Genomic DNA, 25,925 nt, shown 5'->3' with positions numbered 1-25,925 from the left:
TCTTGAAATAAGCGAGTTTTTAACATTTCTTATTGATCCTTAGTAGAAAGAGGAAATACCCGACCTTCATATAGTAACCTCTCTTCTCTTAATGCGAAGTACTGAATTTGTCTTTAGGACCAACTCTACATCACAAGTTGTTTCAATATAGCACAAAACAAGTGAAACCAAATAAAACCTCACTTTAAGCAAACTAATTTTTTAAAAGATTAAGAATTTTAAAAGATGGTAAGAACTATTCTGTAGTGTTTGCCCACTTAAAAATCCCTTCTTTTAGACCATTTAACTTACTTTCATGAACATCTAGCATGAACCCATGAAAATGAACCCGTTTCTTCCTCTTCATCTCCACATAAGCATAAAACATGTCCATCACCATTGTTTTCCCTGTACCTTAAAAAAAAAAAAAAAAAAAAACTATTAAACAGTATGTACTGATCGCTCTCATGATTGTTCATTAGCTTTGGGATAATGAAACCATACTCTTCTACTGGAAAGCTTAAGACTATGTTACTTTTTTGGAAGGAGTGCTTATTTTGTATGTTAAATGAGCTAAAAATAAAATGTTGATATTGCTCTTTTTTGTTAAAATCCTGTTATTAGGAAATACAACATTTAATTAACATTACAGGGAACTATGTAAATAAACTGGTAAGATCTGCAGATTATTCATTCTTCAGTTTCTCTTCCAAAAGACATCAATATGAATAAAATAACTTAATTAAGTAAATATTTATTGGGCCATAAGTAAGAGGAGTGGTCTTAGGGAAACTCAAAGATGAAAAATAAAAAAATAAAGATTAGTATCTAACATAAATGCTGAAAGTAAATAATAGATGTACATTAGAACTGCAGAATTGCCAATTTTAACAATTTTTTGGTAGGTTTATCTTTATTTCTCTTTGCATATCCTACAGTATTTTTTTATACATGTTGATACTATGCTCTTTTTCTTTTAAGTTTTTTTTTATTCTTATGTTAATCCTCTTTTAAGTTTTTTATTTTAATTGCAGTATAGTTAACACACCGTATAATATTACTTTTTAGGTGTACAATATAATGATTCAACACTTCCATACAACATGTGGTGCTCATCACAGTAAGTGCGCTCCTTAATCCCCATCATCTATTTCACCCTTCCCCCCCAGCCACCTCCCCTCTGATAACCATCAGTTTGTTCTCAATAGTTAAAAGTCTGTTTCTTGCTGTCTTTTTTTTTTCTTTGCTTGTTTTGTTTTAGCTTTTGAAAAAAGTGTTCTTAAGATACAACACTGTCTTAAAAAGCTGAGAACATAAATCTTTCAAAATGAGGCCTACTTGAAGAAATTGAAACCGTTAACCCTTCAACACTGAAACTTTGAACCACTGTGATTGCTTTAGTAATCGAAGAGTCATATTTAACAAAGTATGCACGGAAAGTCTTATTCCCTCGCAGAAAGCCCAGAGCTTTGGGGACATTGGCAGTACTCAGGCTCAGGTCAGACCCAGCATTCTTCAGCAGGCCAGGCCAGGGCATGCTGGTGCTGTCCCTCATGCTCACCACTTCCTCTGGCACGACCCCACCACAGTGCCCATCCTCTCCTCCCAGGAGCTACGAGTATACATAGGCGGCTCAGGATGTGAGATCTAAGTCTTAAATCTATTTGGCTTTCCTCCATTCCATATGGCTTTGAGCCCATGCCATCTGAATCACCAGAAAGTTTTTTGTATGTGAAAATACAATTCACCAAACACATCTGGTCATTAATGAAGAAACCAATTCGATTTAAAAGTAATCATTTTGCAAAAAATATTTAGTATAATATTTCTTGATACAGTGCGTAGCAGCAGATTTGAATCATTACATTTATGCAAAATAATAAAATTTTAAATTCTGCTGCATGAAACAGTACGCTTGTAGATCCAGAAAAAAGTCAGGAACTCACAAAAAATGTGAATAATATATATTTGAATGTAATCTTTGCGCTGAGTCTTTAAAAAACAGGCTTAAAATATAACAAGACCATCATATAAAAAGCTTCTGGAGATAAAAGCAAAAAAATCATAAAGGAAAAAATGGCTACCTGAAATTTAACCTTCTGGGGCGCCTGGGTGGTTCAGTAGGTTAAGTGTCTGCCTTCGGCTCAGGTCATGATCCTGGGGTCCTGGGATCGGGTCCTGCATCGGGCTCCCTGCTCAGCAGGGATCTGCTTCTCCCTCTCCCTCTGCCCCACCCCCCTGCTCATGCTCACTTGCGTGTGCGCGTACTCTCTCTCTCTCAAATAAATAAATAAAACCTTAAAAAAATTAACCTTCTGAATATCAAAATCACTATAAATAAAATTAATATCCTTATTTATTTAATCAATATATTGTTACTGAATAACACATGTGAGGCCCTATTCTGGGTGCTCGGGATCTGGTAGCAAACAAAACAGACAAAAATCCCTGTCTTCATGAAACCTGAAAGATTAACCTTACATATCTTTAAATATGAAGAGCTCTTAGAAACTACAGTGGTGTTTGGGGGGGTTTTTGTTTTTGTTTTTGGTCTGTCCTAAATCTCTTACTTTTGAAAACTTCCCTACTTAGCATGATTCTATGAGGGCATCAATCACAGGATGAGCCAATCAAAATACCCCTTTATCATATACACTGTGGTTGGCCCTGTAATGAGCACATGACCCAGTTAGGTCAGTGTTCTCTAGAGGCAGTTAATGTGGATCCTGAAAATAAGAATCATCTCTTCTCTTTTTAAAGGAGCAACCTAGAAAATTCCAGAAATATTTTTTATAACAGCAAAAAATTGTGACCAAGAATGAAGCCAACTACAAAACTATGAACAAGAATGAAGCCAAAAAGGAAAGCAGAACCAAAAGATGAAGGAAAAGGGAAACGGAGGGAAGGGGAGAGAGATCCCAAAAATATCACTTAAGACATTAAATATAGATCTACCCACAGCTGAATCAGACCATTATTCAACTTAATAATTAAACCAGCCATTAAATTCCTCCCCTGGTTCAGCCAATTCAACTGGCTTTTTTTTTTTTTTTTTTTTTCCACTACAACTGAAAGAATACTAAACAGGACAGATTTAACAGGGGAAAGAAAAAAAGATGATCAATGTACAAGAAAAAATGAGTATTCAAATGACACAAAAAATATAAATAGCTTTAAACATATTTTTAAAAGTTTAATTCTACCAGGAATAAAAGGAATACAAGGAAAAACACCCATGATATACCATTTTTATGTTCGTGAAGATGTAGAAAACAAGCACTCTAATATACTTCTGGAGATAGTATAAAACCAACCCTTCTGGAAGTCAGTTTGGCAATGTCAATCAAAAGGTAGACAAGTATTTTAAAATACTCAGAACCAAAATCAATCCTGTAAAGATATTTTTGCTCCCTAAATTATTTCAAAGCTCAGTGGAATCCCAATCAAAATCAATTTAGAAATAACTTGACAACATGATCCTAAAGTCAGTCTCCTGATAAAAAATAAATAAATAAAGGTCTATCAACAGGAAACTGATTAAGTGAATTGTGGAACATTCATATAATAAAATAGTATATACCCAGTAAAATGAATGAGGTAGATCAATACGTTCTGATATGACATGATATCTAAGACCCACAATTAACTGGAAAAAAAATAAAGTACTTAATATTTGAATAAAATAAAAACACCCACACTTTTAAAAATTCTCCTGAGTGGCTAATTTCTTTAAAAAGTGTGAAAAAGGGACATCTGGGTGGCTCAGTTGGTTAAGTGTCTGCCTTCAGTCCAGTCATGATCCCAAAGTCCTGGGATCAAATTCCGCATCAGGTTCCTTGCTCAGCAGGGAGCCTGCTTCTCCCTCTGCCTGCTCCTCTCCCTGCTTGTGCTTGCTCACTCTCTCTCTCTCACAAATACATAAAAATCTTTAAAAAATTACAATTAAAAACATTTTAAAGTGCCGAAAATACTCTAAAACAAGATCAAGTAGCAAGTAATAGAGGTTGGGGGAAGCAAGGAGGAAAAGAAGAGAAACTATACAATAAAAATGTATCATGAAATTAGAAAATTATATTTGAGTGGTACCGGACTCTTTAAAAAAATCAACTAAACCAATTAAGCAGACCTAAGGATATATAATAACAGTGTATATGAAAAAAATAATTGTTAAAGACAAATGCTCAGCCATTTGCAGAAAATAAAACTAGATTCCTACTCACATTTCACACCAAAATTAATTCCAGATGAATCCAAGAAAACGAAAACTTCTGAGAGACCATGTGAGAGTAACTGGTTCCAGATTTGCCATCCCAACATAAACACCTTGAAAATTGGATGAAATACAGGGGCACCTGGGTGGCTCAGATGGTTAAGCATCTGCCTTCGGCTCAGGTCATGATCTCGGGGTCCTGGAATCGAGTCCCGCATCGGGTTCCCTGCTCAGTGCAGAGCCTGCTTCTCCCTCTCCCTCTGCCACTCCCTCTGCTTGTGCTCTTCTGTCTATCTCTCTGTCAAATAAATAAATAAAATCTTTAAAAAAAAAATTTTTTTTAAAAGAAAATTGGATGAAATATATGAAACTAATATTTTCAGACACTGGAAAATAAAAATACAAGACTCTGATCCCCGACAGAAGGGAAAAACAAGATGAGCCCTATATCACTGCAGCTTTTGGCTTAGAGGCACCCTCCAGACTGCTGCACAGAAAGGAGGAATCCTGGACAAAACACCCAGGGCAGGCTGAGTTGCGTTAAGAGAGATCAGAATTATGGGAGTCCAATGCCAGGGAAATTTGCACGGCAAAATGCCAGGGAGGAGGAAGTTATCTATGAAAGAGCTCCAGAAATTAACATGTGGGTACTCTTAAGTCTTTGGCTGAATACTAGCTGCTCATGTGTAGGGTGATACTCCATGATGTGAGGCAAAGAATGGCCATCAGGAAACTGTAAAATGAACAATTTCCAGAGATACTGTACTCATGCAACAACTTGGATGAATCTCTAAGAAATTACACTGGGGTGGGGGCAGAAAGCCAATCTCAAAGGTTATGTACTTTTCCATTTATATAACATTTTTGAAATGATGGAATTTTAGAAATGGAGAACAGATTGATGGCTGCCAGGACTTAGAAAGAGAGGGTGAGTAGGTACGGTTACAAAATTATGAACAACACAAGGGACTCGTGGTGATAAAACTGTTCAGTACCTTGACTGTGGCAGTAAATACATGAACCTACACAGTTGACAAATTGTACAGAACTAAATACAGACACAGAAATGAGTACAAGTAAAACAAGAAATTTGAATAAGATCAGTGAATTATATCAATGTCATTCTGTTTGTGATATTTATACTATAGTTTTGCAAAATGTTACCTTTGGGGGGAAATGAGTAAAGTGTACACAGATATCTCCATATTACTTCTTACAAGTGTGAATCTATAATTATCTCAATAAAAATTTCAATTAAAAAAATACTTCAGGGGCCCCAGGACGGTTCAGTCCGTTAAACATACTACTCTAGATCTCAGCTCAGGTCTTGATCTCAGGGTCGTGAGTTCAAGCCCCAGATTGGGCTCCATGCCCAGCATGGAGCCTACTTAAAAAAAAAAAAATACTTCAAATGAATCAAGCTGGCATGTAAGTAACTTAACTCCCTATCAAAATAAAATTCAATATATAAAAACCATATAATCATCACATTTGAAAAAATGTTTGACAAAAGTCAGCATACATTCATGACCAAATCTCTCAGCAGACTAGGAAAAGAAGCATATTTTTCAAACTCATAAAGGACAAATACAAAAAGAAACATACAATGAAAAGATGCTTAACATCACTAATCATTTGAGAAATGCAAATCAAAACTACAATGAGATACCACTTCAACACCCATTAGAATGGCTATTATTTTTTTAAGAAGAAAATAACAAATATTGGTAAGGATGTGGAAAAATGAGGACCCTTGTACATTGCTGGTGGGAATGTAAAATAGTGCAGCTGCTGTGGAAAACAGTATAGAAGTTGCTCCAAAAATTAAACACAGAGTGACCATATGATCCACCAACTCCACTTCTGGGTATATACACAAAAGAACTGAAAGCAGGGATTCAGATATTGTTCACCACAGTCAAAAGATGGAAATAACCCAAACATCCATCAACAGATGAGCAGATAAAAATTGGACACATATGCTGGAATACTATTCCGCCTTAAAAAGTAATGGAATTCTGATACAGTCTACAACATAAATGAACCCTGAATAAAACTATGGTAGGTGAAATAAGTTAGACACAAAAATTTAAATAATATATGATTCCACTATATATGACATACCTGGAGTAGTCAAATTTACAGGGACAGAAAATTGAATGGTGGTTGCCAGGGCCTGGGACAGAGGGGCATATGGAATGGGGAATTATTGTTTATAGGTAGAGAGTTTCAGTTTGGGAAGATGAAAAATGTTCTGGAGATGGATGGTATAATGGCTGCAAAAGATTTAAAGATCTTTAAAAATGAAGATGAAAATGTTCTGGAGATGGATGGTGTGATGGTTGCAAAATAATGTCAATGTACTTACCGCCACTGAACTTTACAAGTAAAAGTAGTTAAAATGGTAAATTTTATGTTATGTATATTTTGCCACATTAAGAAAAATAATACATTAAAAAAAATACCCTACAATTAACATCATACTTATTAGTGAAAGACTGAACACTTTTCTCCTAAAATTTCACACAAGGCAAGGACATTCACTCTCACTACTTCTATTCAGCATTATACTGGAGTTCCTAGCTAGTGCAATAAGGCAAGAAAAAGAATCAGAAGACATACAAATTGTAAAGGAAAAATTCTTTATTTGCAACAGCATGATTGTATACATAAAAATTCCTAAAGAATCTATCAAATAACCACTAGAGTTTATAACTGAATGTAGCAAGGTCACCAAAAAAATCAATTGATTCTATACACTAGCAGCAATCAGTTGGAAATTAAAATTTTAAAACACAATACCATTTGCAGTGGCATCAGAAAACATAAAATACATAGGAATAAATTTATCAAAAAATATGGCAGAACTCTGCATTACAACCTATAAAACAGCACTGAGAGAAATTAAAGATCTTTAAAAATGAAGAAACATACCATGCCCATAGATTGGAAGACTCAATTTTTATCAAAAAATCAGTATTTATCAAAAACATCAATATTTTAAGTTATCAATTCTTTCCAAATTGATCTATAGATTGAATGTAATCCCAATCAAAATCCCAGGAGGATTTTTTTTTTAAAGAAATTAACCAGCCAATTCTAAAATGTGGAAATGCAAAGGTCATAGAATGGCCAAAACGATCTTGAAAAAGACAGAGTTGAAAGACTCCCATTACACCACAGGGATGCATTAGCAAAACCCACGTGGTAGGAAATCCTACAGGACAAATTAGTTTATATATGTATGTGTACATATATATGTGTGTAACAGTGTGAATTTTGCTGATGCATCTCTGTGGTATGATGTCACACATACACACACATACACACACCCACACACACAAAGAGACTAAAGACTTAATAATTAATAGCACACTGGGCACCTGGGTGGCTCAGTTGGTTAAGCGACTGCCTTCGGCTCAGGTCATGATCCTCGAGTCCCTGGATCGAGTCCTGCACTGGGCTCCCTGCTCAGCAGGGAGCCTGCTTCTCCCTCTGACCCTCTCCCCTTTCATGTGCTCTCTTTCTCATTCTCTCTCTCTCAAATAAATGAATAAAATCTTTTAAAAAAATTAATAGCACACTGAAAACAAACATTTACGACAATTAGAAATCTGAGTATTTAATGAAATTACAAATAATGTTAATTTTTAGAGTGTGAAAATGGTATATACTTAAATCTCTACTTATTTTGTATTCATTCTTTATCTTATTTCTACCAACATCTAATTTTTTTTCCTACTTCTAACAGAGACTAGTAGATATACCCCCAAAATTATTAATATTTGACTTTCCTCAACACCAAACAGTGCTTAGGGAGAATATGAGGGAAATTTAAGTTCATGACACTACCAAAAAAGGGAGGAAAAAGGTAACAAAGGTCTTTCTAAAATGTAAAATTCTTTCAATGTGGCTATGATAAACACCATTAGATTTAGTATGGTGGGCAAGAGCCCTGTGTATGGTGGAATTTCAGAGATGCTAAAAGATTTCTCTGCCCAAAATCACCAAGTGATCAGCTGGATCACTACAGTTCTATTTCATATATCAAGTTCCAGTGAAATTCTAACTCTTAGAAGCTCTTTTTATTTTTTTTTTAATTTTTTTAAAATTTAAAATCTATTTATTTATTTATTTGAGAGAGAGAGAGAGAGCAAGCACGAGTGGGGAGGGGCAGAGGCAGAGAGAGAAGCAGGCTCCCCACTAAGCAGGGAGCCTGATGTGGGGCTCCATCCCACAACACTGAGATCATGACCTGAGCCAAAAGCAGACGCTTAACAAGCTGAGCCACCCAGGCACCCCTAGAAGACTCTTTTTAAATGCAAATGTTCTGGTGAGGTAACCTACTCATCCAATGGAACCCATTAAAATTTTAGCAAGTAGTTTAGAATAGTTTAGATTAGAAACAGCTTAGAAGTAGTTCAGATATTTAGCTAGAAGGTAGATCCTGGGATAATATGAGTCCAACCAGTTTAAGTAGTAGAGGAGAAAGCTATGTCCTGTGGAAGGTCCAGCATGAGAAATCCTAATGCCCAAAAAGATGAAACAGCAGGAAAAAACCCTAGCACACCAACATGTAGTAATGGATATTAGAGACACTAGACTAGTGTTTTTCAAACTGCCTCTACAACCAGAATTATCTTTTCATAGACTAGAACAGAATAGAAAATATCCAAATGTATCACACGTCAGAGTAAGTTTTCTTTCATAAAACTATTTTTCAGGGGTGTGTGTGTGCATGTGTGCACATGCACACACACATACATACATAGGTCAGAATGTAAAAATATGTTTTACTGTGGGTCATGTTCAAAAATATTTCAGAGCCATCACAAGAGTCTATAAGCTTTGGGTGAGCAAAGGCTGTGTCTGCTTTTATTCACCATTACATCTGCAGAAACAACACACTGCCTGGCACACAGCAAATGTTCAATAAAATTTGTCAAGTGAACACAAGAATGAGGACAGATGTTGAAAAAATGTGGGGAAGAAACCAACACTAAATTTTACCTACTTCACAATTTTGTTTTGGTCTCTATAGTATCCTAAATAAAACCTTGTGTTTTTCTCAAGAGCAGATTTTTACGAGGAAGAGTAATTTATAAAAGCTAAAACTCTTCTAACTCTCAAGCCTATATAGTTATGAAGCCAAAAATGACTACTTGACCATCCCCCTCCCAGTGTTGCCCTTTTCACAGCCAAGCCCCCTGCTGAAGGAGCTGGAAGTGTTGTCCTCCATCACCCAAGCCCAGAATTCAACCAGGAGGCAGCAGAAAAGGGACTGATAAACAAAAATGTACTTTGATCCTCTCCAAATGTACAGGAGGAATCATTAACCCTGCCATCACCACCACAGGCTGCTAGTCAAGAGCTGAAACCTTGTTGTAAGAAAGCCAACTATACTGGGCAGCCTGGGTGGCTCAGTCTGTTAAGCGTCTGCCTTTGGCTCAGGTCATGATCCCAGGGTCCTGGGATCGAGTCCTGCATCGCATCGGGCTCCTTGATCGGCGGGGAGCTTGCTTCTCCCTCTGCCTGCTGCCCCCCCTGCTTGTGCACACGCTCTCTCTCTCCCCCTCTCTGACAAATAAATAAAATCTTTTAAAAAAAAAAGGAGGAAGCCAACTATACGGGTAAGAATGAAGCCACAAAACACTCCTACTGCAGCATTTGGCTTCTGCATGAGATATGCTAAGCATTTTATTAATGAAAACATTTCAAGGTTGAATCATGATGATAAGGTCTCCAGTTTACATATCAACTCTACTGGAGTTCCCTGGATTGAGGGTCCATCTGAGTCAATCATCTCAACACAAGTAGAATGGAGTGTTCATGTCAGAGCCCAGGGCAAGTACAGGAATAAGGAGCAGAAGGGGGTGCTCTGAAACAGACATCTTTCCCACTGAATCTCTTCAAAATTGAACACCTGTTTCCCAAGTCTAAAAAAGGAAAATAGTAACGAAAAAGAGCTTGTGAGAGCATTCTGAGGCTATTCTCCCAGATAGCAACCCCCCTCCATGCAAAATAAGAATCTGACCTATCCTTTATTACCTGTTTTGTATTTTTTTTTTAAGATTTTATTTATTTATTTGACAGAGAGAGAGAGAGAGAGCACATAATCAAGGGGAGGGGCAGAGGGAGAGGGAGAAGCAGACTCCCTGCTGAGCAGGGAACCCAACGCGGGGCTCAATCCCAGGACTCTGGGATCATGACCTGAGCCGAAGGCAGACACTTAACCGACTGAGCCACTCAGGTGCCCTGTTTTGTAAATATTCTAAACTAAACGGAGTACAGTCATAAAAAATGTTCATTTCCCTTCCTACTGTAGAATTCCTTTCTCTTCCCCTCTCTGCAATATAAAGATGTTCTTAACCAAATGTTGCCACACACCCAGCTCTGTGAACAACCACAGATGTTACCATATCCTCTCTAATTCTTTCAAGCACTCAGATGAATTATATTTATCACACCTCCCTTCAATTTATTAGCATATGGCTGTATTTTCCAGACTAAAATCCATTAACTTTTATAGGTTTGGGGTATTATTATTATTTTTTAAGTCCTTTTGCAGAAGTGGAAACAGTTGGGTTTTACTAACCATCTCCATGTATGGTTAAGTGGTTGAAGTAACAGGAGAAACAAAGATATTGATTTTAGCAATGACTAAACATGAAAGTGAAGGTATAGGAAGTAACTGTTCTCCAAAGAGGCAAAGAATGAGAGACAACAGAATGAGACCTGCTAGCAGTACCCAAAGGTGTGGACACATAAAACTGCTCAAACACCTGGCATAAATTGCTTTTTAAATAAGAAGTAAGCCTGCACTGTTCTCAAAAATACCAATTAGCCAATGAACTAAGAAAAAGAACAGCTTGAGCTTCTTTAACAGTTTTCAAATCTGTAAGCTCCAAGAACATAAAGAATCTTAAGGGGCAAGCTCTCTCACTCACTTGTTTATGAATTCACCAATTCTTTTTATTAGACTTGCTAAATAAATAAATGTAAATCTATAAATGTAAAACAGGCATTCAAAAACAAATAAGAGGGAGGACCCAGAAAAGAACAGTTGGATCTTTAAGGCACTATAACTACTTATTTGGCTCCTATTATTTTTCTTGTCCTAAAATTCTTACTAAGATAAGAAACTTTGCCTCTACTTCCTCATAACACAAATCTGTTATGGCTATAGGGGAGCCTGAGATTTATCAGTTGAGCAGCAAAACTGATTTTGCTATATGTAAATGTGCATTTTTAGTTAGCCAATAAAAGAAATGATTGATAAGCAATAAGACCAGATAAAGTAAGAGCCACCTTCATGACGTCAGTGAAGGTGGGTAAATAGGGAGAGGTTTAGAACTAGGAGAGAAGAATTTGTTTGAAGGAAACTGAAGCCAAAAAACAGACAAGTTCACCAAGAATGAAGTCAGAAAAGAAGCAAGACATTCTTTGATTAGGAAAATCTAAAAAGTAAGCAACAGCTTATAAAGTTTCCAAGAAAACTGTACCCAATATATGGATGTGGGAGACCAAGGAAACATAACCACTCATTCATTAAGAATATCCACTAATAACTCAATGAAAGATAATAGTAACTAAATTGAGGACAAGGGTTTAGATTATGAGTAAAAATATAAGCGGAAATTAAAAGTAAAAAAGAACAACTAATTTTTTTTAAGTATTAGCTGAGTCAAATAGCTTTGAGAAATGAGATTCTTATTTATCTAGTAACCTATTTATAAATGATTACCTTCCCTGAGATCAACTCAGTTTATACACTAAGCAATGTCTGCAGCCTACCATGCTAACCAATCCTAAACTACAGTCGCACCCTGAGAAGAAAAAGAAAAGAAAACTAAGATAATGGCCCTCCTCCCCCCCCCCCCCATTTTACTTTGCTTCATCCTATTCCCTGGCTGGCAATGGACTGAGGGGTGGAAATGGAAATATCCCTGAGTGAAAGCTGGGAGCCTCCTGTTTAGACCACTCGAAACTTACTTTAACATACTTACCAACGTCTCCATAAACATATAGGCCTCTTGGAGGTCTGCTCCTTGAAAAAAGCTGCAAATTAAGAACAAATTATAAATCTCTTACATGGAAATAATTAAATATCATCACATACAGAGTGTTCCTAACTGTCAGATACAGGACTAAAATGGGCTATTGTACACAATAAGTTAAAATATTTGATGTAAAAGGCTATGAAGCCCAAGTTACATTTTAATGCAGGAGGCAAGAATCATAAAGCCCAGAGCAAGGGCTCTGAAGGGACACAACTTGAGTTTGCATCCCCTACATCATTTAGTAACTAGGTAATCTTCCCCCTCTTTCCTAAATGGGCTCCCCAAACAATAATAGCCTAGACCATTCCCAGCAAGCAAGAGATCAGAAGAATTTTTCTAGAGACACTGAATAGTCTCCAGAAAAAAAGGAAAACAAACAAACAAAAATCTGAAGGTACTTATGTGCAGACTTCTCTTAAAGAAATAACTGGTCCCTATTAGATCACCTTACAGTAGAGCACACCAGTCAACCAACCTCTTACGGATAGAGCCTTCAGTTGGCTTGTTAGTATCTGAAAAGATTCTAAAATGAACTGACACACAACAATCAATAGAAACTTGAAAAGGAAAACGTTCAAGATGAAAGCTGGAGACCAGAACAAGGGTACAGAAGGGAGAAAAACTCAGAGGAAACAGGGGCACCTGGGTGGTTCAGTCGGTTAAGCATCCACCTCTTGATCTCGGCTCAGGTCATGATCTCAGGGTCTGGGATCGAGCCCCACGTGGGGCTCCACAATCAGTGCAGAGTCTGCTTGTCCCTCTCCCTCTGCTCCTCTCCCACCCTTGTTCATGCACATGCACTCTCTCTCTCAAATAAATAAAGAAAATCTTTTAAAAATAAAACTGCAATCAACATAATTAACATGCTGGGGAAAATAAGAGAAGCTATTAAAACTGTAAAGCAAGAACAAAATGCAATTTTGAAAAAGGAACATCAAGAACAAAAGAACATTTTGAAATTTAAAATATGGTAGCAGGGGGGCACCTGGCTGGCTCAGTCAGTAGAGCATGTGACTCTTGATCTCAGGGTTATGAGTTCAAACCCCACGTTGAGTGTAGAGATTACTTAAAAATAAAAAAATCTTTTCCTTTTTTAAAGGTATTATTTATTTATTTGACAGAGACAGACACAGCAAGAGAGGGAACACAAGCAGGGGGAGTGGGAGAGGGAGAAGTAGGCTTCCTGCTGAGCAGGGAGCCTGATGCGGGGCTCGATCCCAGGACCCTGGGATCATGACCCTCATGAGCCAAAGGCAGACGTTTAACGAATGAGCCACCCAGGCGCCCCCAAAATAAAAAAATCTTAAAAAAAAAAAAGTATGGTAGCAGAAATACAATTTCAGAAAAAGGATTAGAAGATAAACTTGAGGAGCTGTCTCAAAAAAATACAACAAATAAACAGCAACAAGAATACATGGAAAAATATAAGAAAATTACTGGATTAATTCATCAGGAGGTCCAATATCTGACAAAAAAGGAATTCCAGAAAGAGAAAATAGAAGAAAAAGGAGAGGAGGAAGTTATCTAAGAAAGAATGCAAAGATTTTTTCTCAAATCTGAAGGACTTCATTTCTAGATTGGGAGGAAAGAGTAAGTACCCAGCACAGGAAGGGAAATAAAACCTATACCAAGTCCCAATCCTGAAATTTCAGATACCAGGGATACAAAGAACACCCTACAAACATCCTAGGTGGCTTTTCGGGAGGATAACAAAGGGGCAAGGGAACAGATCACAAACAACAGATAAAGACTTGAATAAGATTTGAGGGACAATGATTTCCAATCTAATCCATCCAATCTCTCCATCAAGTACGAAAATGGAAAATTGGCATTCCATACATAGAGGGTCTTAAAAACACCTCCCCGTCAGAAATAGGAACACCTTGACTCCAGAAAAGACAGATGAGCCTGAGAAGGAAGCCCTGGTAAGATGGAGGGTTGCTCTAGAAGCAAAGAGGCACAAGCAGATCAAGAAAGCAATCACGTCCGGAAGGAAACAGGAGGATGGAGGGCTCCAAAGGAAGAAACAAAGTGGAACTTCTCTTTGCCTGATATTATTATCAGCCCTAATAACCATCCTAAATTTTGTTTCACTTAGAAGAGTAATCTTCAAACTCTGCAACAGCTTCTAGAGACCTGTGCAAAAGCCAAGGTAAGCCAGGGCAGAGAGAATTCAGACAGGGTAAAAGCAGAAAGAAGTGAAGGCTATGCCACTTAGCACAAACCAGAGCAGATGTTCGGCAGAGAACATTCTCAAAGGCTATGATATCATCTAGTTTTGATTATACAAAATGCTTTTGTTTTTTAATCTGTGGGTTCACTCCAACATACCTCAGAAACCTCTCTAGCTTTCTTGCTCCTCTTGGCTTTCTCTGAGAACCCAGCCCCTGACTCCAGCACGCCCCTTCCAGAAGAACCTTCCCCATGGTTTAGGCAAAAGGATCTTCTTTGCTTTGATTCTGCCAGCTGGATGCCTTCCCTGTGTTCTTCTGCACATTAACTCTCCATCTATTCTTAAACTTCAACGGAAAGCAGATTCTACTCCTGCCAAAACCTCTTAATTTGTTTTGTTTTAAAATCTTATATGTGCCATTCTTGTACACTGGTTATTCTATTTTCAACTTGTCAGAAAAAAGCATTATGCTCTTAAATAATTTTAGAACAGCTTCAAATTGGAAAACTTGCATACAACCTCATAATCTCTAAGTATATTCTATGTATTAGAAATCTTTTGAAAGCAACATTCAGGGGGTGCCTGGGTGGCTCAGTCGTTAAGCGTCCGCCTTCGGCTCAGGTCATGATCCCAGAGTCCTGGGATTGGGTCCCACGTCGGGCTCCCTGCTCAGCGGGAAGCCTGCTTCTCCCTCTCCCACTCCCCCTGCTCGTGTTCCCTCCCTCTCTGTGTCTCTCTCTGTCAAATAAATAAATAAAATCTTAAAAAAAAAAAAAAGAAAGAAAGCAACATTCTGTATTCTGTGAAGTGTCACAGCAATTCATAATTCTTCACAACACATTTTGCAGGAATAGTCCTGGGTCTACTCTAGTACTATTCACATGATACCATCAATATATGCTAAATAAATGAAGTTCGAGGCAAAAATTTAACAGATTGGGGAAAAAAGATGACATAGAGAGAACTCAATCAATGCTGTCCAAAAAAATATCATTTGGTTCTATCTTCTGTTTTACCCACTCAAACTCAACATATTTTGGAAAGAACATTTTAACAAATATGTTACACTATATATTACACACACATTTTCTAATTATGTAACTATAATATATAACTATAACATGTTAGATACCATCTACCTAAACAATATATACTCCAAGTATTTCCACTTTGAGAGGTAAGCTAATTTTCTCCTAATATATTTTCAGTCTACCAAAAACTATTGAAATTATTTCAAGGGATTTAAAAATCTGTATGTTGGGGCGCCTGGGTGGCTCAGATGGTTAAGCGTCTGCCTTCGGCTCAGGTCATGATCCTAGGGTCCTGGGATCGAGCCCCGCATGGGGGGCTTCCTGCTCAGCAGGAAGCCTGCTTCTCCCTCTCCCACTCCCCCTGCTTGTGTTCCCTCTCTTGCTGTGTCTCTCTCTGTCAAATAAATAAAGTCTTTTAAAAAAAAGAAAAGAAATTGCAATCTCACCCATATCTGCACTCATTTTTTCCTCTCTCTCTCCTACGACGAAGTAAGATGATTCTTCTTCCTATGTAACTTTTTATCAATTTCTGGATCTCAGTCCTCACCCCCACCACTTTCCCAGGAACCATGCCCATCAAATTAAATGTTTCACTTCTCTTGTAATCCTTTTCAGCAACAGCTTTATAAATGTGTTCCTGTGAATTTATTTTTACAATCTATTAAGTGTAATGTCTTGTAAGCAAGACATAAACCCAAAAGCTATAATGGAAAAGACAGAAACATTAAAAGCAGTGAAATTAAACATATCTGTTTGGGAAAACAATGCTAAGAACAGTAAAAAGGCAAGAAAAAAAATCTGGCAATATTACAGACAAGAATTTGTTTCCTTAGTAAGCATAGTTTTTATAAACCGATAAGAAAACAAATACAAATGGCTTAAACATTTGAAAGAATACTTATTCTCCTTCACAATAAAAGAGGTATGTTTTAAAATAACAATGAAGGGCGCCTGGGTGGCTCAGTCGTTAAGCGTCTTCCTTCGGCTCAGGTCATGATCCCAGGGTCCTGGGATCGAGCCCTGCATCGGGCTCCCTGCTCGGCGGAAGGCCTGCTTCTCTCCCTCCCACTTACCCTGCTTGTGTTCTCTCTCTGGCTGTCTCTCCCTGTCAAATAAATAAATAAAATCTTTAAAAAAATAAAATAAAATAAAATAACAATGAAATACTGCCATGACAAAAATCTAAAAGTCTGAGAGAATACAGTACCATCAAAAATGTAAGGAGACAGGCAGGCTCATAAATTAGTAAGAATATGAACTGCTGCAATCTTTTTTTTTTCATAGCACAGTGAATTTTAATGTCCTCCCCTTTGGGGAGGTCACACTGTACACTTTTTTTTTTTTTTTTTAAGATTTTATTTATTTATTTGAGAGAGAGAGAGTGAGAGACAGAGAGCACGAGAGGGAAGAGGGTCAGAGGGAGAAGCAGACCCCCTGCCGAGCAGGGAGCCCGATGCGGGACCCGATCCTGGGACTCCAGGATCATGACCTGAGCCGAAGGCAGTCGCCCAACCAACTGAGCCACCCAGGCGCCCGTGTACACTTTTGGAGATACCCCTAAAGTTGTCCAGTAATTCCACTTCTGGGTATTTATCCAAAGGAAATGAAAACACTAAGAAAGATATCTGCACCCCCATGTTATTGCTGCACAACCAAGACATGAAAATAACAAAAGTGTCCAAAAATTGAAAATGGATAAAGAAAATATATACATTGGGATATTATTCAGGTATAAAAAAGAAGGAAATCTTGCCATTTGTAACAGCATGGACGGACCTTGAGGGCATTATACTAAGTAAAGTAAATCTGGCAGAAAAAGACATATACTGGGGTGCCTGGCTGGCTCAGTTGGAAGACCCTATGACTGTTGATCTTGGGGTTGTGAGATCAAGCCCCACGTTGGTGTAGAGATTACTTAAAATAAATAAACTTAAAAAAAAAAAGAAAAACACATATAATGAATAATATCACTTATCTCTGGAATCCCCAAAACAAAAACCAAAAAGTAAAACTCCTAGAACTCTCTAATCAGACAGCCTTCTCAAGTTTAGGAGACTTACTGTAATAACCTAAATCAGAAGGGAGGATAAGAAAAGCAGGTGTCAAAAGAATGTCATTAAAATTGTTTTAAACAATATGGCTAAACTAACAATTGTACAATAAAGAAATGTGCTGTGGGGCACCTGGGTGGCGCAGTCAGTTAGGCGTCCAAATCCTGGCTTTGGCTCAGGTCATGATCTCAGGGTCATGAGACCAGGCTCTCCACTCAACACAGAGTCTGCTTGGGACTCTCTCTCTGTCCCTCCCCAACATGTTCAGTGTCCTTCTCTCTTTCTCTCTCAAGTAAATAAATGAATAAATCTTAAAAAAAAAAAAAAGAACTGTGCTGATATCACCAGCGTTTGGGGTCCTGGCTGTTGTGCATTTGGTGATACACTCCAAGCCACTAAGTTTAGTAAAATTTACATTTTGAAGTTTATATACAGTATATAAAAGCTGATTTTCACCCAAAGAATCTTTTGAACATGGGGTTTACATTTTAAAAAGTAAACATCCAAACATTCTATCAAAATTTTATGAGACATAACCAATGCAAAGTGTGAATCCAAACACACACACACACACACACACACACACAGTTAAAGGGATATTTAGGGAACAACTGAAGAAATTTAAATGTGGGCTTCATATTTAGGGTTGCAAGATGAAATACACAATGTCCAGTTAAATGGGAATTTCAGATTAACATCAAATAATTTTTTAGTATGTATGTATGTGTGTGTGTGTATCTCCCAAATATTGCAAGAGATATACATACACTAAAAAAGTATTATTTATCTGAATAACATACCTGGACATCCTGTGTTTTTCTTTGGTAAAATCAAGCAACTCTATTTTAGATAATATTATCATATCAATGTTAAATTTCTTGGGTGTGATAATGGTAATACAGTTATGCAGGAGGATGTCCTTGTTAGGAAATACATAATGATGTTTTAAAGGGTCGAGTGTTATTATGTTGCAACTTTCAGCTAATTAAAGAAAATTATATATATATTTACAGAGAAAAACCAAATGGGGCAAAATGTTAACCATTCATGGATTTAAGTGTATTGTTGAAATTTTTCAAAATAAAACGTTGTGGGGGAGGGAATTTGAGGAGTCCAATATGGCGGAGGAGTAGGAGACCTTAGCTTCCTCTGGTCCCAGGAATTCAGCTAGGTAGCTATCAAATCATTCTGAACACCTGTGAATTTAACTGGGAAATTGAAGAATAGCTGCAACTCTACAAATAAAAAAGCAACCACTTTCTGCAAGGTAGGAGGTACAGAGAAGTCAATCTGAGGCAATAAATGGATAGATAAACAGGGAAGGGGGGTAAACCTCCATCAGCCAGCACTGGAAAGTGATTTAGCAGCTGAGCACAAAATCAAAACTTTAAAAACTCTGCTCCCTTGAGGGACATCCCTGCCTGAAAGATGCTCAGGTGTGAAGCAGGGCAGAATCCTAGGTGGGACAGTATGGTCTCAGGATCCCCAGGGACACAGGAAGACCGGGGATGCCTGAGTGCGGCAGAGTCCCCAGGCATCTGAGCAAGAAAGCCAGCTGCAATCAGTGAGCCCAGGAGTGGGATCTCAGTTTATTCCATAAACCAGCATGTTAGCACAACCACTCTCCAAGCAGGGGCCCAGCAAGCAGCAGAACTACCATGAGATCCTCCCACTTCCTCACCTGGGGAGGAAAGGTGCAGGTGTGCACGGCAGAAGTTTGCTGGGTTTGGAGGCTCCAAACAGGATCCCATGCCTGAGAGAGAAACGCTTGGTCACAAGCTGGGTGAACACAGAGTGCAGAAAGAGACCAGGAAGACAGGAGCGATTGACAGTTTTTCCCTGAGAATGCACTGAGGAGTGGGGCTCCGAGATTTCAGCTCTGGGGCTGCAGATTGAGAGGCTGCCATTTTCATTCTCATCCCCTAAAGAGGCTCAGAAAGCCTTCAGGGAACAAAAGCCACATAGAGGAATCCAGAACAGCATACTTAGCCTGGCCCCCCTGGCAAGGGCAGTGCAATTCCACCTGGGGCAAAGGCACCTGAGATTCAGCACAACAGGCCCCTCCCTCAGAAGATCAGCAAGAATATCCGGCCAAGACCAAGTTTACTGATCACACAGAACTGCAAAACTCCAGCACTAGGGGAAAAATTATATAAAATTCATGGGGTTTTCCCCATGATTCTTTAGTCCTTCAATTTTAATTTTTTTTCTCTTTCCATTTTTTTTTCCCCTAAGATTTTATTTATTTATTTGACAGAGAGAGAAAGAGCGAGAGCAGGAACACAAGCAGGGGGAGTGGGAGAGGGAGAAGCAGGCTTCCCGCTGAGCAGGGAGCCCGATGTGGGACTCGATCCCAGGACCCTGGGATCATGACCTGAGCTGAAGGCAGATGCTTAACGACTGAGCCCCCCAGGCACCCTCTCTTTCCTTTTTCAACCAATTTATTTTATCAACTCTTTTTTTTAAATCTTTTTTAATTTTCTTTTTTACACTTACACCCTATCCTTTTGTTGTATTTAATTTTATTTTTGTATATATAAGTTTTTCTTTTTTTACAATTTTTGGATGCAGTTTCTTCTGACAAACAGACCAAAATACATCGAGAATCTAGTGTATTGCTCTGTTCTCTTCACCCGTCTGATCATATTCTCTTTTCTTTTTGTTAAAGTCTTTTTTAATTTCCATCTTTACACTTACATTCTACCCTTTTGATGTAATTAATTTTATTTTTGTGTGTATATATATATGTATATATATATGTGTGTATATATATATGTATATATATATATATGTTTTTCTTTCTTTACAATTTTAGGATGTAGTTTCTTCTAACAGAACAAAATACACTCAGGATATAATGTACTGCTCTGTTCTGTTCCCCTGTTTATACCCCTTTTTTTTGTCTTTTAATTTTCATTTTTACAGTTACATTCTATCCTTCCAATGTATTTAATTTTATTTTTCTACACACATAAGTTTTTCTTTCTTTACAATTTTGGGATGTAGTTTTCTAACAAACAGACCAAAATACACACAGGATCCAGTGTATTACTCTGTTCTATTCACTTGTATGATTATATTCTTTTTTTTTTTTAATATTTTTTTCAGTTTCAGGTCTCTTCTGATTTGTTTCATGTATATTTCTTTGGGGTCGTTGTTGCCATTTTAATATTCTGTTCTCTCCTTCATCTATTCTTCTCTGGACAGATTGACAAGTTGGAAAAACTCACCTCAGAAAAGAGAACAAGAGGCAGTACTGACTGCCAGGGACCTAATCCATATGGATATAAGTAAGATGTTGGAACTAGAGATCAGAATAACGATTATAAAGATACTAGCTGGGCTTGAAAAAAAAGCATAGAAGACACTAGAGAATCCCTTTCTGGAGAAATAAAAGAACTAAAATCTAATCAAGTTAAAACAAAAAGGCTATTAATAAGATACAATAAAAAATGGAGGCTCTAACTGCTAAAATAAGTGAGGCAGAAGAGAGAATTAGTGATATAGAAGACAAAATGATGGAGAATAAAGAAGCTGAGAAAAAGAGAGATAAACAACTACTGGATCACGAGGGGATAATTCAAGAGATAAGTGATACCATAAAGCGAAACAATATTAGGATAACTAGGATTCCACAAGAAGCGGAAAGGGGGGCAGGCAGAAGGTATACTGGAGCAAATTATAGCAGAGAACTTCCCTAAACTGGGGAAGGAAACAGGCATTCAGGTCCAGGAGGCACAGAGAACCCCCTTCAAAATCAATAAAAATAGGTCAACACCTTGACATAGAATAGTGAAACTTGCAAATCTCAGAGACAAAGAGAAAATCCTAAAAGCAGCTTGGGACAAGAGGTCCATAACCTACAAGGACTATCAGCAGACCTATCCACAGAGACCTGGCAGGCCAGAAAGGATTGGCATGATATATTCAGAGTGCTAAATGAGAAAAATATGTAGCCAAGAATACTCTATCCAGTAAAGATGTCATTCAAAATAGAAGGAGAGATAAAAAGCTTCCAGGACATACAAACTAAAAGAATGTGATCACTAAACCAGCCCTGCAAGAAATATTAAAGGAGATCCTTTAAGCGAAGAAAGAGCTCAAAAGTAACATAGACCAGAAAGGAACAGAGACAATATACACAAATAGTGACTTTACGGGTAATATAATAGCACTAAATTCATATCTTTCAATAGTTATTCTGAATGTGAATTGGCTAAATGCCCCCAGTCAAAAGACACAGGTATCAGCTTGGATAAAAAAGCAAGAACCCGGGCGCCTGGGTGGCTCAGTCGGTTGAGCGACTGCCTTCGGCTCAGGTCCTGATCCTGGAGTCCCGGGATCGAGCCCCGCATCAGGCTCCCTGCTCGGCGGGGAGCCTGCTTCTCCCTCTCCCACTCCCCCTGCTTGTGTTCCTGCTCTGGCTATCTCTCTCTGTCAAATAAATAAAATCTTTAAAAAAAAATCTTTAAAAAAAAAAAAAAAAGCAAGACCCATCAATCTGCTGGCTGCAAGAGACTCATTTTAGACCCAAAGACACTTCCAGATTGAAAGTGAGGGTGTGGAAAAATCATTTATCATGCTAATGGACAGCAAAAGAAAGTTGGGTAGTAATCTTTATATCAGACAAATTAGATTTTAAACCAAAGACTGTAATAAAAGATGAGGAGGGACACTATATCATAATTAAAGGGTCTCTCCAACAAGATGTAACAATTATAAATATTTATACCCCTAACATGGGGCAGCCAATTATATAAACCAATTAATAACAAAATTAAAGAAACACATTGATAATAATACAAGAATTGTAGGGGGCGGTAACAACCCACTCACAGCAATGGACAGATTATCTACATAGAAGATCAACAAGGAAACAAGGGCTTTAAATGACTCACTGGATCAGCTGGACTTAACAAATATATTCAGAGCATTTCATCCTAAAGCAGCAGAATACATATGCTTTTTGAGTGCACATGGAACATTCTCCAGAATAGATCACATACTGGGTCACAAATCAGACCTGAACCAGTATGAAAAGACTGAGATCATACCATTCATATTTTCAAACCACAATGCTATGAAACTTGAAGTCAACCACAAGAAAAAATTTGGAAGGACCACAAATGCAGGTTAAAGAACATCCTACTAAAGAATGCATGGGTCAACCAGGACATTAAAGAAGAATTTTAAATATTCATGGAAACAAATGAAAATGAAAACACAACTGTTCAAAACCTTTGGGATGCAGCAAAGGTGGTCCTAAGAGGGAAGTATATAGCAATACAAGTCTTTCTCAAGAAACAAGAAAGGTCTCAAATACACACGCTAACCTTACACCTAAAGGAGCTGGAGAAAGAACAGCAAATAAAGCCTAAACCCAGCAGGAGAAGAGAATTAATAAAGATTAGAGCAAAAACAAATGAAATAGAAACCAAAAGAACAGAACACATCAACAAAATTAGGAGCTGGTTCTTTTAAAGAATTAATTAAGATTGATACACCCCTGGCCAGACTTATCAAAAAGAAAAGAGAAAGGACCCAAATAAATAAAATCATGAATGAAAGAGATCACAACCAACACTGAAGAAATACAAACAATTATAAGAACATATTATGAGTAACTATATGCCAACAAATCAGGCAATCTGGAAGAACTGGATGCATGCCTAGGGATGTATAAACTACCAAAACTGAACCAGGAAGAAATAGGAAACCTGAACAGACCCCAAACCAGCAAGAAAATTGAAGCAATAATCAAAAATCTCCCAACAAACAAGAGCCCAGGGCCAGATGGCTTCCCAGGGGAATTCTACCAAACATTTAAAGAAGAATACATACCTATTCTTCTGAAGCTGTTCCAAAAAATAGAAATGGAAGGAGAACTTCCAAAGTCATTTTATGAGGCCAGCATTACCTTGATCCCAAAACCAGACAAAGACCCAACCGAAAAGGAGAATTAGAGACCAATATTCCTGATGAACATGGATGCCAAAATTCTCACCAAGATACTAGCCAACAGGATTCACCACGACGAAATGGGATTTATTCCTGGGCTGCAAGGTGGTTCAACATCTGCAAATCAATCAATGTGATACACTACATTAACAAAACAAAGGACAAGAACCATATGATCCTCTCAATACACGCAGAAAAAGCACTTGACAAAGTACAGCATCCTTTCTTGATCAAAACTCTTCACAGTGTAGGGATAGAGGAAAATACCTCAATAACATAAAAGCCATAATACGAAAAGCCCACAGAATATCATTCTCAGTGGGGAAAAACTGAGAGCTTTTCCCCTAAGATCAGGAACAATGGCAGGGATGTCCACTCTCACCACTGCTGTTCAACATAGTAATAGAAGTCCTAGCCTCAGACAACAAAAGGAAATAAAAGGCATCTGAATCAGCAAGAAGTCAAATTCTCACTCTTCACTGATGACATGATACTCTATCTGGAAAACCCAAAAGACTCTACTCCAAAATGGCTAGAACTCACAGGAATTCAGCAAAGTGGCAGGATATAAAATCAATGCACAGAAATCAGTTGCATTTCTATATACTAACAATGAGACAGAAGAAAGAGAAATTAAGGAATCGATCCCATTTAAAATTGCATCAAAAACCATAAGATACCTAGCAATAAACTTAACCAAAGAGGCAACGGATCTGTACTCAGAAATCTATAGAACACTCATGAAAGAAATTGAGGAAGACACAAAGAAATGGGAAAACATTCCATATTCATGGATTAAAAGAACAAATATTGTTAAAATGTCTATGCTACCTAGAGCAATCTACACATTCAATGCAATCCCCATCAAAATACCATCAACTTTTTTCACAGAGCTGGAACAAATAATCCTAAAATTTGTATGGAACCAGAAAAGACCCCAAATAGTCAAAGGAATGTTGAAAAAGAAAACCAAAGCTGGTGGCATCACAGTTCCAGACTTCAAGCTCTATTACAAAGCTGTAATCATCAAGGCAGTATGGGACTGGCACAAAAACAGACACATAGATGAATGAAACAGAATAGAGAGCCCAGAAATGGACCCTCAACTCTATGGTCAACTAATCTTTGACAAAGCAGGAAAGAATATTCAATGGAAAAAAGACAATCTCTTCAACAAATAGTGTTGGGAAAATTGGACAGCCACTTGCAGAAGAATGAAACTGGACTATTTCCTTACACAATACACAAAAATGGACTCAAAATGGATGAAAGACCTAAATGTGAGACAGGAATCCATCAAAATCCTAGAGGAGAACACAGGCAGCAACCTCTTTGACCTCAGCCACAGCAACTTCTTGCTAGACACGTCTCCAAAGGCAAGGGAAGCAAAGGCAAAAATGAACTACTGGGACTTCATCAAGATAAAAAGCTTTTGAACAGAAAAGGAAACAGTCGACAAAACCAAAAGACAACCAACAGAATGGGAGAAGATATTTGCAAATGTCTTATCAGATAACAGGCTAATATCCAAGATTTATAAAGAACTTATCAAACTCAACACCCAAAAGACAAATAATCCAATCAAGAAATGGGCAGAAGACATGAACAGACATTTCTCCAAAGAAGACATACAAATTACCAACAGACACACGAAAAAATGTTCAACATTACTCGGCATCAGGGAGATACAAATCAAAACCACAATGAAGTACCACCTCACACTGGTCAGAATGGCTAAAATTAACCACTCAGGAAACGACAGATGTTGGTGAGGATGCAGAGAAAGGGAAACCCTCCTACACTGTTGGTGGGAATGCAAGCTGGTGCAGCCACTCTGAAAAACAGTATGGACGTTCTTCAAAAAGTTGAAAATAGAGCTACCCTACGACCCTTTCATCCATTTTGCACTACTGGGTATTTACCCCAAAGACACAAATGTAGTGATCCAAAGGGTTACGTGCTCCCCAATGTTTATAGCAGCAATGTCCACAATAGCTAAAATATGGAAAGAGCCCAGATGTCCATCAACAGAGGAACAGATAAAGATGTGGTGTGTGTGTGTGTGTGTGTGTGTGTATATTTGGAATATTAGTCATCAAAAGAAGTGATATCTTGCCATTTGCAATGATGTGGATGGAACTAGAGGGTATTATGCTAAGCAAAATAAGTCAGAGAAAGACAATTATCATATGATCTCACTCATATGTGGAATTTAAGAAACAAAACAGAGGATCATAGGGGAAGAGAAGAAAAAATAAAACAAGACAAAATCAGAGAGGGAGACAAACCATAAGAGAACTCTTAATCATAGGAAACAAACTGAGGGTCGCTAGAGGGGAGGGGGGTTGAGGGATGGGGTAACTAGGTGATGGACATTAAGGAGGGCATGTGACAGGGGCGCCTGGGTGGCTCAGTTGGTTAAGGAGGGCATGTGATATAATAAGCACTGGGTATTATATAAGA

General features: G+C 37.8%; 1 protein-coding gene across 1 annotated transcript in view; it reads right to left on the bottom strand.

The window, feature by feature from the left end:
- Positions 1 to 25,925, bottom strand: part of AFG1L (AFG1 like ATPase) — a 226,300-nt gene that overhangs the window by 137,658 nt on the left and 62,717 nt on the right. The window contains exons 4-5 of the mRNA XM_034991745.1: positions 12,196 to 12,247; positions 292 to 393 (exon numbers count right to left, since the gene is read on the bottom strand). Coding sequence (XP_034847636.1) covers positions 292 to 393; positions 12,196 to 12,247 — 154 coding nt within the window. The remainder of the gene's footprint in view (positions 1 to 291; positions 394 to 12,195; positions 12,248 to 25,925) is intronic.

Source organism: Mirounga leonina, unplaced genomic scaffold (genome assembly GCF_011800145.1).
Source record: "Mirounga leonina isolate KUSES-001 unplaced genomic scaffold, KU_Mleo_1.0 Mir_53, whole genome shotgun sequence".
Classification (NCBI taxonomy): Eukaryota; Metazoa; Chordata; class Mammalia; order Carnivora; family Phocidae; genus Mirounga; species Mirounga leonina.
The sequence above is the reverse complement of the archived record's forward strand: the minus strand, read 5'-3'. Positions and strand labels throughout refer to the sequence as shown.